The 17614-nt window shown below is 38.8% G+C and overlaps 1 protein-coding gene across 1 annotated transcript in view; it reads right to left on the minus strand.

The window, feature by feature from the left end:
* The window catches only part of rngtt (RNA guanylyltransferase and 5'-phosphatase), a 106765-nt gene that overhangs the window by 43338 nt on the left and 45813 nt on the right, over positions 1–17614 (minus strand). The window contains exon 11 of the mRNA XM_023952891.1: positions 2062–2226. Within this exon, the coding sequence (XP_023808659.1) occupies positions 2062–2226 (165 nt within the window). The remainder of the gene's footprint in view (positions 1–2061; positions 2227–17614) is intronic.

The raw sequence follows: 17614 nt of genomic DNA on the forward strand, positions 1-17614 counted from the left end.
CCTTGTCCATGTGTCAAAGTGTCTTTGGGCAAGACACTGAACCGCACCTTGCCTCTGGTGGAAGGTTGGCACCATCAGTGTCCGGCAGCGGAGCCGCCATCAGTGTGTGAAGGTGTGTGTGACTGGGTTTGTGACTGTAAAGCGCTTTGGGCCTTAGAGGAAGGTAGAAAAGTGCTATACAAGTATACGCTTTATAGCATTTACCATTAGAGGAAATTATAACCGCGATCTATTTAATTACTACGTTCAGAGGTTTCGACTTTTGTGTAGAGAAAAAACATGATGTACTGTTGATGAGGCAGGTGATTATTAAAAAAAGAGAAAACCAATAAAAACCCTTAAAAACACAGATGGAAAAAAAGATAAAGATGGAAGAAGGAATGTGGAACAACTGATGTTTTAATAAGATTTATTTTAAAAGAGTATTCAATGTTATTTTAAAAAAATAATAAGATATTTAGTATACTAAGTAACAGTTCAACACTATTTTAACAATATATATTCTAAAATCTATTTGTTCTAAGAAAATTGATCACACTAAGTTGGTGGCAACACTTGGGTAATTATTCTAAACTACCTTAAACAGAAAATGCTTTGTTACATTTTATAATTACAGCTGACTTATTTTAGACAGGTTTAAAAACAACTGTTTAGCAGCAATGAAATTTAAGAGGCAGTCCCCACAGAGGAGTGTTTCTTTTAATTATAAAGATTTGAGGGATAGGATTTGAGGTTGTGCCATGTAAAACCCCATAACGTTTATTATTTGCAGACTTATTTGCAAAACTGTTTGATAACAATTCAAATCTAGTCAAATACATCTATCCAACCAAGATAGTTGGGCCAAACAATAGGGAAATTCCCAGATAATTGACTTGGCTGCTCTATTTTACAAATTCTATAAAAGAGCGATCTTTGTTAGAGGTCTAGAAAAAAAAAGAAACAGAACAAATTGCCTCAAATAAGAGATAAGTGAGGGAATTAATGCTGAAGTGACTACATCTCCAGTGTTTGGCCAAAATATCCCTAGAAGGAATTTCTGAACGTTGTCATGAAGGGGAGGGTTGTCTTGCTATGAATTAATGAGCCAGATTCCAGTTTCCTGGAGTTATTTCCCTATAAAACAGAGATATGACTGTATTCAGAGCAGATGGTCTCAGGGGAACACAATAGTGCAGTCAGAAACCAGACACAGTGACTTCATTTGCAGTGTTTTGTACCCAACATGAGCAAGAAAGTTGGTGGGGTGATCTCTCAAAGAACTTCTAAGACATGAGGATAGCAAGGGGTTAGACCAGAGGTAACAAAGTCATATAGAACATTTTTGAAGCGCCAAAACACGTCTATTACATTCAACCCCTTCTTGTAATTCCATCATATGGGAAAATGCCCGGCCAAGACTTCCGAACGCTTGGAGTTAGAGCAAAAACACACAGTTTATTGTGCTCCAACTTCCCACTCATTTACAAAGGGCACAAGTTCACACTTTGAGGAAGGCTCAACAGCTATTCAGATGATAAAAGCTCTAATCTTTTAAGTCTATAACTATTGTCGCAGACTTTCTTATTTATTTATTTATTTATTACACAACAACTACTTGAGAAACAAGTCCAGAAATACAGTGCAAAATAAAACAGTCTTAAAATATATCTTTTAAAGAAACTAACAACATTTAAGATGATAAACAGTAGCACTTAACATAATCCACTAAATCTTAAAGCTTCTCCTGATGTGCCCCAAAGAGCAAATATGGAGGTGTCAGGCACTTATTTTGGAGCTCCTTCCCTCCCCTGAGATAGTCATTTACACACAATAAATATGGATGGGTGTACGTGTGTCAGCTGCTTGCAGTTTCTCCACTCTCAAGAGATCAATTTGACCACAAGGAACGTTTTTTTAAGAGAAAACCCCCAAGATGAAACACTTTTCACTTGAATAGACAATATGATGTAAAATGTATGGGTGTATGTCCATAATTTTAAGAGAAAAAAAAAAACAGAATCAGATGATTTAAGCCAAAGTGAGGAGAAAATAAAAAGAATCAGGGGTGGAGCACCTTACCTTGCGTGAAGCGTGGATATCAAAGAAAGGCTTGTTACGGACACTGAAGGGCTCCTTGGTTTTGTCAATCTGTCCCGTCTTCATTTTTTCCATCCTTGGAGAAATTATTTCCTTTTCTATACATAACAATCTGATATTGAAATCACACTGGCCCACAGGCTGTCCCTGAAAAACAAAACAATCGTTTTTAATAACTGTGCATTGGGTTAAGTTAGAATCTTAAAAGCCACAAAATAATCCTTCATTTGAGCAGAAAAACAATAAACAGATTGACCAACACCAAAACTTTAGCTTCGGTGGTGGTATTCTTTAAATTACTTTAACTCTTCAACTGTTTTACACAAATAATGCAATCCGAAGACTAAAAAAGTACAACAACAATAGGCCTGCACAATATACCGCAAATTTATTGTTATCGCGACATCAAGCTGTGCAATATACATACCGCAAAAGACGGCGAAAATCACAATAAATGGTTTCCTTAAATGTGCTAAAACAAACTCATGGCAGCTTGAAATATTGGATAAATGAAATAAATCCCTTCATGCATTTAACCAATCGGAAGGACCCGTTTACATTGTTGATCAATCAAATGAGCCCTTTTATCTTTGATGTTTGCCTCCTACGTCGACAAGGGTCATTTGGAGTATAATTTTTAAACTGTTGCAGTGAAATGGAAATGATGTTTTTGGTTTTTTTGCTATTTGTTTATATACCGCAAATTATCTCGTTATCGCAATATTAATCACCAATATCGCATATCGCGAGTTTTCCTCATATCGTGCAGCCCTCAACAACAACAACAAAAAAACATCAGGGTACTACAGTGATCTACACCCTTTAACACCGAAGATAAATAATACACCCTCTGTGACCTGATAACTCTTTGACCGTTTACAATCAACTTGAATCAGCTGGTTCTGTCACAGAAAAAGCGGCTTTGCACCAATATTACTGATGTTAAGTGTTGCAAAATGGCGCAAAGACACTTTTTCCCGCGGCAGAATCAGCCGATTTATGTTGATTGAATAAACATTTCACGACTTTAAAAGTGTCAGCACAAGGCTTTCCTCTGCTTCAGAATCTGCAGGAATTACGTTTATCGCGTAAATGGTTGAAAATTTTTTGTAGCTGAAAGAATGTAAACAAAGGATTAAATAATGAGCTCACATTTTTTTGGAAATATTCTTTTCAAAAATTACGGTTCATAGAGTTTAAGAGTTCCTCTTAAATGCGTTTCTCAACTGTTTGTTATAGGAGCTGCAAAGTTTTTTAGGGTGTATTCAGACTGGACACATTTGGTCCCCTTAAAGTGAACCAGACTTAGTTTTCCCCAATTGGAGGTGGTCTCTATTTGTTTCCAATCGGACTGAGCTTCGGTTTACTCTGAGATTCCTCAGTCTGAATACAATCCGCCCTCGGAGCAGAACAACTGAACCAAAAAGGCCACCGTAGCCGACGTAAACAGAAGAGGAATAAAGCCACAAATGAGCAACGATTGTCATGTTATCAAATAGAAAAAAGGGTTCAACAGTTTATTTGTTAGAACATTTATTTTAACACCACTGGAAACGCTTCTTGTTCTGTGTATTGTTATATGTGGCATGCGCCCGGCAGGAGCTGCTATGGCGTTAGGGCTGCACGATATGAGGAAAACTCGCGATAAGTGATATTGTTGATTAATATTGCGATAACGATATAATTTGCGGTATATAAACAAATAGCAAAACAACCAAAAACTTCATTTTCATTTCACTACAACAGTTTAAAAATTATACTCCAAATGACCCTTGTCGACGTAGGAGGCAAACATCAAACATAAAAGGGCTCATCCCCGATTGATCAACAACGTAAACGGGTCCTTCCGATTGGTTAAATGCATGAAGGGATTTATTTCATTTGTTCAATATTTCAAGCTGCCATAAGATTGTTTTTAGCAACTTTTATCGTAACCATTTATTGCGATTTTTGCCGTCTTTTGCGGTATGCATATTGCACAGCTTGTTGTCGCGATAACAATAAATTTGCGGTATATTGTGCAGGCCTATATGGCGTTATCCTAAAAACTACCTTTATGTTACAAATTCTCTTAAAATAATGCCATAACATCACAAGGATGAGACACAGCAATTCATTGAAATGTGATTGGATGAGTTCAGGCTCATCAGAACAATTTTGAATGTGATGCACATTGCTTCTCACCGTTTTCCTGACAATCTACGCGTCATACACACTTATCAGTGTCCCTTCGTAGCTGTCTTCTTGCCAGTAACCGCACTGCAGCATTTCTCCACCGGACCACAAACCCGAGTAAAAAGTGTTGAGCCTGACGTACAAAACTTGTGAGCGAAATAGAAAGTTTGAATAAAAGAAAAGCACAGGGCTTCCATAATGCCTGGCCCGATTTGCTTTGCCCCGCCCTCATAATTCCTGACCAATGAGTAGAGATATCTCTGGTCACATGTTTCAAGTTTTAGTCCAGAACAGGAAGGTCCCCTTGACAGTGGTCTAAATACAGACCAAATCCAAGGTTCAGGACTTGATCCAGACAAAATTGAGCGCACTGGGTCCGGACCAAACGGTTTTCTCAGTCTGAATACACCCTTAGTTTCTATCATTCCCTAGGAGATAGCTGAATGTCAGTGACTGCTATATAAAGGGGGTTGTCATTTCAACTTTCTTCATCTTTGCACACAACAAGGATTAAAAGAAAAAAAAAAAGAAAGAAAAAAAGTAGAAGCATCGCTGGGTTCTGAGTGGTTTCAGACACACACAGGTCAACCATGAGAGAAAGCTTTCCTTTCTGAGGAAGCCTTGAAGAATAAAAATAAGAATCATGCTTTTCTGCATCTCCACTTTAAAGCATGCACACTTTGAACTTCTTGGGGACAATCTGGAGCAGAAAGGATTCAATTTGGTTGTGTTTCGCCAAACAAGAGTCTGCCAACAGTATAATGCTGCTCAGAGAATTTTCAAGGTTGCTTATTTTAAACCCCCTCAAACCTCAAGAAGAAAACAGATAGTCAACAACGCAAAACGGTGTGCAAGAGCCTTGGTTACATAGAAAAACAGTTACTACTATCCAGTTTTTCAGGTAAATTTTCAAGAATTAAATACAAATTTTTAAAGCAGCATCAACCTGCAGCGTAATACTTATTCATTGGAACCGCATCTAATTTACAGAAAACATTCATGACAACGGAGTAACATCAATTTTTAAAGAAAAGCACTGGAAACTATTTTTTCTTCATGGCCACAGTCACAGTTTTCACCTCTTATTGGTCAGACAGCATCACAGACAAAAATAGACTCCAACCTCAACACTTCTCAAACAGACAAGGGTACTGAGGCAGAGCAAAAGGTGGCTTCAAACCCATCTGTCTAGCCATCACTACCGTTACCTTAAATAACATCACAGAGCTCACGTTTGTGTCCCTGGTAGGAATAACAAAGCACGGGTGCAAGGTGGAAGAGGAACTGCATCTAGCATACACAGTAACATGACCATGTCAGTGTTAAATGGTGCAGAGAAGAAATGTACTCCTTTAATTAACATTTTCTGTCACTTCTCTGCAGCTCAAATGACAAAGTGATTTAAAAATGACTCGCAGATGTCAGTTTCACTGAAAAATGGAGGGAAAGGAAAATTAAGACAGACAGAGACTGAATCAATGACAATTAATTCCAACAATATATTTTAACAACTGACAAGAGAAATACCCCAATTTTAAATAAGGGACAGAATACTGGCTGATAACATATAGTAAAAATCCCAAGACAACATTCTTCTTTCGATCAAACTAAAAAAAAACATCCAAAAACTGTTCAGATCTATCCCAGACTTCTATTTTTTGGCAGTAAAACATTTTCAAAAATCAGATGGCTTCTTTTAAAAGAACAGACAAAGGCTACAGTGCTGCAGCCTTAAGCAAGAAGAACAGGCTTTTCAAGGCTTTGATTGGTTTAGCTGCACTATCATCTATTCCCAGCACTGGCCGTAGTGCTGTCTTTCAAAGAAAAGAATATAATCAATAAAGCATTCTGCACAGTTGTATAAAAATCACCCATGAACAGTATTCTTAAAAAAATCCTATATAAGTTTAGCAGATCCTCAATTTGACATTTGTTTTAGTCAAAACTACATGCAACCTTTAAAGACAGGTAATAATTGTAATACTATTAGTCAGTATATGAATTTTAAACAGCATTCCCAAAGAACATTTTATGTATTGATAAGTTCTGGGGTGTGGGGATATGCCTTTGGATCATTTGTATTCTAAATCTATTCTATAGAGCTTCAAAGCCACTATTTGGGAGAGGAAAAAGATTTTTGGAGTTCCAGATATCTAATCAGCAATTACTAGAGGGAAGCACACCTTTTTCTTTTTTTTTTTTTTTTTTTGCTAAACTCGCATCAGAAAAAGACAAAGGAAAATTAAAGAATGAGTTTAGTACGTTGGTTTTGAAAAAGATGAAGACTTCAGGGTTAGAAACCAATTTCTGTGAGAAAGTAGGGCCACCCTTCGTTGGTGTACTACATCTACGAAATATTCTTCTTAATTTAGTTGGTTCAAAGCTATGAAATCTGGGGAACATTTCAGTGAATGTTAATATTTTAGTGGATTAAAACTACAGAAATGAAAGAAAGCAGATCTCATTAGAAGAATAATTAACTATTTTCTATAATAAAGTGTTTATTTAAAGCAAAATTCCCTGATCGAGCCTTCTTAAAATTAGTTTAAATGCCATTCAAAGATAAAGAAAAATCTGCCAGATGTTCAGCCCTATATGTTTACCTACAGATTAGACATATGGTTAGTAACTGAGCAACAAACCGTCTACTTCTGCTTTGACGTACACTCAAAAATGTTCATGGCAACTGACCAACTTATATTGTGTGGATTTCAAAAAGACTAAATTACTTAAATGGACTCTTTTTATATTTTATTTGAGGCTGACAGCAGTAATGACACTTCATTCTCCTGGAGCAACAGCTGGTATGGTGTCCCACACATTCAGCACCATCTGTCAGCTGTGTCATCAGGAAAGAACAAGATGTACTGTAAGTGTGGATGATTCAAGGCAGGTCCTGTTCACCACTCTTCAAATGGAATAAATGCTATCAAACGTGACTGGAGGGGAAAAAAATCAGTTATCTGTGCCAAATCATCAAGAAACGTGTTTTTTTTAATTTTTTATATTATTTGTATTCAGATCTTTATGTCTCTGCGTCGATTGTGCTCCTTTTGTTTATTGTTAGTTTAACACCAGACATAACCGGGTTTACCTTTTTAAAAATAAGATAGCTGTGAACTGATCCTAACATGACAGACAATACAGAGGCACATTTCTATCACAATGAATGGATTTAACACATTCCTCTAACAAGGTTTTGCTCTTGTATACAAATACACATCCTGTAAACCTCAACTGTGTAAGCTAAATAACAAGAAAACACTTTTAAGGTAATTTTTATGGCCCGCAGCACTCACAGAGTGCAAGGACCATATTGTAACTGCTACGAGGGTCGAACACTCAAAAGGTCCAAAACGTCAAAAAAACGCGTCAAAACGCCAAAAAATGGGGTCAAAAGTCGCCCAAAGCACAAAACGACACGACAATTGTGTAACGCAACAAAAATACACACACACACGCACAACACCAACGCAAAAACGTAAAAATTGTAGTCGCAAAAATGACGACAAAAGCACAAAAAAGCCCAAAAAAGCCCTCCAAAGACGGGTTTAAAGCCAAAAAGACATGCCCAGCCTATAGTAAAAGACAGGCCGCATTGAAATACATAGGCCGCCTGACTGCAAAAACTTCTATATTGTTTCTGCTTCGTTTCATTATTATGGCCCGCAGCACTCACAGAGTGCAAGGACCATATTGTAACTGGTACGAGGGTCGAACACTCAAAAAGGTCCAAAAGGTCAAAAAAACGCGTCAAAACGCCAAAAAATGGGGTCAAAAGTCGCCCAAAGCACAAAACAACACGACAATTGTGTAACGCAACAAAAATACACACACACACGCACAACACCAACGCAAAAACGTAAAAATTGTAGTCGCAAAAATGACGACAAAAACACAAAAAATCCCCAAAAAGCCCTCAAAAGACAGGTTTAAAGCCAAAAAGACATGCCCAGCCTATAGTAAAAGACAGGCCGCATTGAAATACATAGGAAATCCTAACCGCAAAAACTTCTATATTGTTTTTCGAATGTTTATTATTATGGCCCGCAGCAGTCATAGACTGCAAGGACCATATTGTAACTGGTACGAGGGTCGAACACTCAAAAAGTCCAAAACGTCAAAAAAACGCGTCAAAACGCCAAAAAATGGGGTCAAAAGTCGCCCAAAGCACACAACGAGACGACAATTGTGTAACGCAACAAAAATACACACACACACGCACAACACCCCCACACAAACGACAAATTTGTAGTCGCAAAAATGACGACAAAAACACAAAAAAGCCCCAAAAAGCCCTCAAAGAACGGGTTTAAAGCCAAAAAGACATGCCCAGCCTATAGTAAAAGACAGGCCGCATTGAAATACATAGGCCACCTGACTGCAAAAACTTCTATATTGTTTCTTCTTCGTTTCATTATTATTATTATTATTATGGCCCGCAGCACTCACAGAGTGCAAGGACCATATTGTAACTGGTACGAGGGTCGAACACTCAAAAAGGTCCAAAACGTCAAAAAAACGCGTCAAAACGCCAAAAAATGGGGTCAAAAGTCGCCCAAAGCACAAAACAACACGACAATTGTGTAACGCAACAAAAATACACACACACACGCACAAAACCAACGCAAAAACGTCAAAATTGTAGTCGCAAAAATGACAACAAAAACACAAAAAAGCCCCAAAAAGCCCTCAAAAGACAGGTTTAAAGCCAAAAAGACATGCCCAGCCTATAGTAAAAGACAGGCCGCATTGAAATACATAGGCCACCTGACTGCAAAAACTTCTATATTGTTTCTGCTTTGTTTCATTATTATTATTATTATGGCCCGCAGCACTCACAGAGTGCAAGGACCATATTGTAACTGCTACGAGGGTCGAACACTCAAAAGGTCCAAAACGTCAAAAAAACGCGTCAAAACGCCAAAAAATGGGGTCAAAAGTCGCCCAAAGCACAAAACGACACGACAATTGTGTAACGCAACAAAAATACACACACACACGCACAACACAAAGCACAAACGTCAAAATTGTAGTCGCAAAAATGACGACAAAAACCCAAAAAAGCCCCAAAAAGCCCTCAAAAAACGGGTTTAAAGCCAAAAACACATGCCCAGCCTATAGTAAAAGACAGGCCGCATTGAAATACATAGGCCACCTGACTGCAAAAACTTCTATATTGTTTCTGCTTTGTTTCATTATTATTATTATTTTTCTTTTACTTTCTTTCTTCCACTTTGAGCTCAAATTTGACCCCCGCCACATACCCGAAAACTCACCAAAATTGGCACACACCTAGGATAAATTGAAAATGAATTTTCGGCAAAAAGAACGTCACCCCCCCGAGGTCGATGACATCACGGCAAGCGTTCCCGTGAAAAAAATGAATGGGCCGAAAATCGCTTATAAGGCCAAAAAAAAAAATTTTGAAATACAGTTACAAAACCAAAACACGCGTGTTGGAGATATCCCAAAGAAGTTATGAAATCATTATGGGATGGCCACACGACTTACGGCTTGGCGGCCATTTTGTGGCGAACTCAGAGAAATGGCGATTTTCGTGTTTTTTGACAATATGGGAAAACGATACTTTTGTTTAAGCGATTTTCACGAAATTGCACACACATGCCACAAACACGATTCTACAACTACCAAAGAAGTTTTGTTGACCTTTGACCTTGGCAAAGGGCGGCCATCTTGAATTTTCATAAAAAAGCACCTTTAGTAACGGATACAAACGAAAACTCGTCCTAGGGATTTTTATCGATCTTTTTGAAACTTCTCGGGCATCAATGGCAAGCTACTGTGGACAAAATGTTGGAATTAGAAGTTGTAGAATTTGAAACGCGTGCGCGTGGCGAATTCGCAACCGTCGCCATTTTAGCTAGCTCGCAAATATTTTATCGAAATAGCCTTAAACTGAAATATGCGATACCCTGGCCCACACTGAACAAAACGATGTCACATACGACAAAATCGATAAAGGAATGTGGCCGTGGTAAACAAAAAACGATCGCAAAAAAAAGTGCTGACTCGGCAAAAAACAATTTTTTCGGATTTTATTTTTAAGAATCGGCTAACGAAACCCAGATAACTTTGTCGGGTATATCCAAAGAAAGTTTTGAAATCATTACGTGATGGCGACACGACCTACGATTTGGCGGCCATTTTGTGCCAAAATCTGCCATTTTGAGTTTTTCGCGTTTTTACACAATATAGAAAAATGAACTTTTTTTCGAGCGATTTTCACGAAATTTGACGCGCATGTCCCTAGCGTAAGTCTACATTCACCTCTGGAGTTTCGTCGACCTTTGACCTCGGGAAAAGGCGGCCATCTTGAATTTTCTATAAAAAACACCTTTACCACCAGATTCAAACGTAAACTTGTCGTTGGAATTTTCAGCGATCGTCTCGAAACTTTTTGGGCATCAATGGCAAGCTACTGTGGAAAAAATGTTGGAATTAGAAGTTGTAGATTTTAAACGGCGTGCGCGTGGCGAGCTAGCAAAGTGGCGCACTGTTATAACTCCTATGTTTTTCAATGGACTATTGTGAAATTTGAATGCATGCAATAATGCCTGAAACTGCATACATTGAAAAACACTGGATATGGACATATAAGGAATTTGGGCGTGGTTAGCATAAAACCACTGTTGCTAAGGACAACAAAAACTTTACTTTTACCGATTATTCCGAAACTGACGTCAATCTGTTCGTCCTCCCGAGGGTACCAAAACATAAAATGGTTGCTATGGAGAAAAAATCAACAGAAAAGCTGCCATTTTGGAAAAAGTAGGTTTTTTATCAACTTGTGACATGTAGCTCTCACCAATGGAGGAATGTGTTTTCCTGAGTCAGTTGATGATGCAGATCGCTATGCTAGCAATTTTAGCTATATTAGCATTACTAGCATAGTTAGCATAATTAGCATTTTAGGTAATGTGTTTTTCTGAGTCAGTTGATGATGCTGATCGCTATGCTAGCACTTTTAGCCACATTAGCATAGCTAGCATAGTTAGCATAATTAGCATTTTAGGTAATGTGTTTTTCTGATTCAGTTAATGATGCTGATCGCTATGCTAGCACTTTTAGCCACATTAGCATAGCTAGCATAGTTAGCATAATTAGCATTTTAGGTAATGTGTTTTTCTGAGTCAGTTGATGATGCTGATCGCTATGCTAGCACTTTTAGCCACATTAGCATTGCTAGCATAGTTAGCATAATTGTCATTTTAGGTGATGTGTTTTTCTGTGTCGGTTGATGATGCTGATCGCTATGCTAGCACTTTTAGCCACATTAGCATAGTTAGCATAGTTAGCATAATTAGCAAATCCAGCCTTGACTAGCTTTTAATTTGCGGGCTGTGAGGGCGGTGAGGTCAGCGGTGGTGCGTAGGGTTAGGGTTAGGGTTAGGGTTATATTATTATATTAATAATATAATAATAATAAAATAATAATAATATAATAATAATATTATATATTATTATATTATTATAATATTATTATTATTATTATTATTCTTGCACACTAACGGCGTCTTTGAGCTTAATTTTGACCCCCGCCACATACCCGAAAACTCACCAAAATTGGCACACATCTGGGATAAATTGAAAATGAATTTTCGGCAAAGAGAAAGTCACCCCCCCGAAGTCGATGACATCACAGCGAGCGGTCCCGTAAAAAAAATGAATGGGCCGAAAATCGCTTATGGGGCCAAAAAAAATTATTTCAAATTAGAGCAACGAAACCAAAACACGCGTGTTGGAGATATCCCAAAGAAGTTTTGAAATCATTATGGGATGGCCACACGACCTACGGCTTGGCGGCCATTTTGTGGCCAACTCAGAGAAATGGCGATATTCGTGTTTTTTGACAATATGGGAAAACGACACTTTTGTTTAAGCGATTTTCACGAAATTGCACACACATGCCAAGACCATGATTCTACAATAACCAAAGAAGTTTTGTTGACCTTTGACCTTGGGAAGGGGCGGCCATCTTGAATTTTCATAAAAAAGCACCTTTAGTAACGTTTACAAACGAAAACTCGTCCTCCGGATTTTTATCGATCTTTTTGAAACTTCTCGGGCATCAATGGCAAGCTACTGTGGACAAAATGTTGGAATTAGAAGTTGTAGAATTTGAAACGCGTGCGCGTGGCGAATTCGCAACCGTCGCCATTTTAGCTAACTCGCACATATTTTATCGGAATAGCCTGAAACTGAAATATGCGATACCCTGGCCCACACTGAACAAAACGATGTCACATACGACAAAATCGATAAAGGAATGTGGCCGTGGTAAACAAAAAACCGTCGCAAAAAAAAGTGCTGACTCGGCAAAAAAAAAATCTTTCGGATTTTATTTTTAAGAATCGGCTATCGAAACCCAGATAACTTTGTCGGGTATATCCAAAGAAAGTTTTGAAATCATTACGTGATGGCGACACGACCTACGGTTTGGCAGCCATTTTGTGCCAAAATCTGCCATTTTGCGTTTTTCGCGTTTTTACACGATATGGAAAAATGAACTTTTTTTCGAGCGATTTTCACGAAATTTTACTCGCATGTCCCTAGCATAAGTCTTCAATCACCTCTGGAGTTTCGTCGACCTTTGACCTCGGGAAAAGGCGGCCATCTTGAATTTTATATAAAAAACACCATTACCACTGGATTCAAACGTAAACTTGTCATTGGAATTTTCTTCGATCGTCTCAAAACTTTTTGGGCATCAATGGCAAGCTACTGTGTAAAAAATGTTGGAATTAGAAGTTGTAGATTTTGAACGGCGTGCGCGTGGCAAGCTAGCAAAGTGGCGCACTGTTATAACTCCCATGCATTTCAATACAATACAGTGAAAATTGAATGCATGCATTCATGCCTGAAACTGAATACATTGAAAAACACTGGATATGGACATATAAGGAATGTGGGCGTGGTTAGCATAAAACCACTGTTGCTAAGGACAACAAAAAGTTTACTTTTACCGATTTGTCCGAAACTGACGTCAATCTGTTCGTCATCCCGAGGGGACCAAAACATAAAATGGTTGCTATGGAGATAAAATCAACAGAAAAGCCGCCATTTTGGAAAAAGTGGGTTTTTTATCAACTTATGACACATAGCTCTCACCAATGGAGGAATGTGTTTTTCTGAGTCAATTGATGATGCTGATCACAATGCTAGCACTTTCAGCCACATTAGCATAGCTAGCATAGTTAGCATAGTTAGCATTTTAGATAATGTGTTTTTCTCAGTCAGTTGATGATGCTGATTGCTATGGTAGCACTTTTAGCCACATTAGCATAGCTAGCATAGTTAGCATAATTAGCATTTTAGGTAATGTGTTTTTCTGAGTCAGTTGATGATGCTGATCGCAATGCTAGCACTTTTAGCCACTTTAGCATAGTTAGCATTGTTAGCATAATTAGCAAATACAGCTTTGACTAGCTTTTAATTTGCGGGCTGTAAGGGCAGCGGTGGTGCGTAGAGTTGGGCGTGGAAGGCGGGTTGCGTCTGCGGGCCATACAACGCCGCTTGCGGCTTTAATTATTATTATTCCGCTTTCTATCTGCGCCTTTGAGCTCAAATTTGACCCCCGCCACATACCCGAAAACTCACCAAAATTGGCACACACCTAGGATAAATTGAAAATGAATTTTCGGCAAAGAAAACGTCAACCCCCCGAAGTCGATGACATCACGGCGAGCGTTCCCGTAAAAAAAATGAATGGGCCGAAAATCGCTTATGGGGCCAAAAAAAAATATTTTGAAATACAGGTACGAAACCAAAACACGCGTGTTGGAAATATCCCAAAGAAGTTATGAAATCATTATGGGATGGCCATACGACCTACGGCTTGGCGGCCATTTTGTGGCGAACTCAGAGAAATGGCGATTTTCGTGTTTTTTCACAATACGGGAAAACGATACTTTTGTTTGAGCGATTTTAACGAAATTGCACATACATGCCACTAGCACGATTCTACAACTACCAAAGAAGTTTCGTTGACCTTTGACCTTGGGAAGAGGCGGCCATCTTGAATTTTCAAAAAAAAGCACCTTTAGTAAGGTATTCAAACGAAAACTCGTCCTAGGGATTTTTCATCGATCTTTTTGAAACTTCTGGGCATCAATGGCAATCAATTGTGGACAAAATGTTGGAATTAGAAGTTGTAGATTTGAAACGCGTGCGCGTGGCGAATTCGCAACCGTCGCCATTTTAGCTAGCTCGCACATATTTTATCGGAATGGTCCTGAAACTGAAATATGCGATACCCTGGCCCACACTGAACAAAACGATATCACATACGACAAAATCGATAAAGGAATGTGGCCGTGGTAAACAAAAAACGATCGCAAAAAAAAGTGCTGACTCGGCAAAAAAAAAAAAATCTGATTTTATTTTTAAGAATCGGCTAACGAAACCCAGATAACTTTGTCGGGTATATCCAAAGAAAGTTTTGAAATCATTACGTGATGGAGACACGACCTACGGTTTGGCGGCCATTTTGTGCCAAAATCTGCCATTTTGAGTTTTTCGCGATTTTACACAATATGGAAAAATGAACTTTTTTTCGAGCGATTTTGACGAAATTTGACTCGCATGTCCCTAGCGTAAGTCTACAATCACCTTTGGAGTTTCGTCGACCTTTGACCTCGGGAAAAGGCGGCCATCTTGAATTTTATATAAAAAACACCATTACCACTGGATTCAAACTTAAACTTGTCGTTGGAATTTTCATCAATCATCTCGAAACTGTTTGGGCATCAATGGCAAGCTACTGTGGAAAAAATGTTGGAATAAGAAGTTGTAGATTTTGAACGGCGTGCGCGTGGCATGCTAGCAAAGTGGCGCACTGTTATAACTCCCATGCATTTCAATACAATACAGTGAAAATTGAATGCATGCATTCATGCCTGAAACAGATTACATTGAAAAACACTGGATATGGACATATAAGGAATGTGGGCGTGGTTAGCATAAAACCACTGTTGCTAAGGCGACAAAAAGTTTACTTTTACCGATTTGTCCGAAACTGACGTCAATCTGTTCGTCCTCCCGAGGGGACCAAAACATAAAATGGTTGCTATGGAGATAAAATCAACAGAAAAGCCGCCATTTTGGAAAAAGTGGGTTTTTTAGCAACTTATGACATGTAGCTCTCACCAATGGAGGAATGTGTTTTTCTGAGTCCGTTGATGATGCTGATCGCTATGCTAGCACTTTTAGCTATGTTAGCATAACTAGCATACTTAGCATAATTAGCATTTTAGGTAATGTGTTTTTCTGAGTCAGTTGATGATGCTGATCGCTATGCTAGCACTTTTAGCCACATTAGCATAGCTAGCATAGTTAGCATAATTAGCATTTCAGGTAATGTGTTTTTCTGAGTCAGTTGATGATGCTGATCGCTATGCTAGCACTTTTAGCTATGTTAGCATAGCTAGCATAGTTAGCATAATTAGCATTTTAGGTAATGTGTTTTTCTGAGTCAGTTGATGATGCTGATCGCTATGCTAGCACTTTTAGCTATGTTAGCATAGCTAGCATAGTTAGCATAGTTAGCATTTTAGGTAATGTGTTTTTCTGAGAGAGTTGATTATGGTAATCGCTATGCTAGGACTTTTAGTCACATTAGCATAGTTAGCATAGTTAGCAATATTAACAAATCCAGCCTTGACTATCTTTTAATTTGTGGGCGGTGAGGGCGGTGAAGGGCGGAGAGAGCCGCGGTGTTGCGTAGAATTGGGCGTGGAATGCGGGTTGCGTCTGCGGGCCATACAACGCCGCTTGCGGCTTTAATTATTCTTCCCGTTTCTAACGGATCCGTAGATCGCAAATTTGACCCCCGCCACATACCCGAAAACTCACCAAAATTGGCACACACCTAGGATAAATTGAAAATGAATTTTCGGCAAAGAAAACGCCACCCCCCCGAAGTCGATGACATCACAGCGAGCGTTCCCGTAAAAAAAATGAATGGGCCGAAAATCGCTTATGGGGCCAAAAAAATTTTTTCGAAATACAGTTATGAAACCAAAACACGCGTGTTGGAGATATCCCAAAGAAGTTATGAAATCATTATGGGATGGCCACACACGACCTACGGCTTGGCGGCCATTTTGTGGCGAACTCAGAGAAATGGCGATTTTCGTGTTTTTTGACAATATGGGAAAACGACACTTTTGTTTAAGCGATTTTCACGAAATTGCATACACATGCCACAAACACGATTCTACAACTACCAAAGAAGTTTTGTTGACCTTTGACCTTGGGAAGGGGCGGCCATCTTGAATTTTCAAAAAAAAGCACCTTTAGTAACGGATACAAACGAAAACTCGTCCTAGGGATTTTTATCGATCTTTTTGAAACTTCTCGGGCATCAATGGCAAGCTACTGTGGACAAAATGTTGGAATTAGAAGTTGTAGAATTTGAAACGCGTGCGCGTGGCGAATTCGCAACCGTCGCCATTTTAGCTAGCTCGCACATATTTTATCGGAATAGCCTGAAACTGAAATATGCGATACCCTGGCCCACACTGAACAAAACGATGTCACATACGACAAAATCGATAAAGGAATGTGGCCGTGGTAAACAAAAAACGATCGCAAAAAAAAGTGCTGACTCGGCTAAAAAAAAAAATTTCGGATTTTTTTTTTAAGAATCGGCTAGCGAAACCCAGATAACTTTGTCGGGTATATCCAAATAAAGTTTTGAAATCATTACGTGATGGCGACACGACCTACGGTTTGGCGGCCATTTTGTGCCAAAATCTGCCATTTTGCGTTTTTCGCGTTTTTACACAATATGGAAAAATGAACTTTTTTTCGAGCGATTTTCACGAAATTTGACTCGCATGTCCGTAGCATAAGTCTACAATTACCTCTGGAGTTTCGTCGACCTTTGACCTCGGGAAAAGGCGGCCATCTTGAATTTTCTATAAAAAACACCTTTGCCACTGGATTCAAACGTAAACTTGTCGTTGGAATTTTTATCGATCGTCTCGAAACTTTTTGGGCATCAATGGCAAGCTACTGTGGAAAAAATGTTGGAATTAGAAGTTGTAGATTTTGAACGGCGTGCGCGTGGCAAGCTAGCAAAGTGGCGCACTGTTATAACTCCCATGCATTTCAATACAATACAGTGAAAATTGAATGCATGCATTCATGCCTGAAACTGAATACATTGAAAAACACTGGATATGGACATATAAGGAATGTGGGCGTGGTTAGCATAAAACCACTGTTGCTAAGGACGACAAAAAGTTTACTTTTACCGATTTGTCCGAAACTGACGTCAATCTGTTCGTCCTCCCGAGGGGACCAAAACATAAAATGGTTGCTATGGAGATAAAAT

Source organism: Oryzias latipes, chromosome 24 (assembly GCF_002234675.1).
Source record: "Oryzias latipes chromosome 24, ASM223467v1".
Lineage (NCBI taxonomy): Eukaryota > Metazoa > Chordata > Actinopteri > Beloniformes > Adrianichthyidae > Oryzias > Oryzias latipes.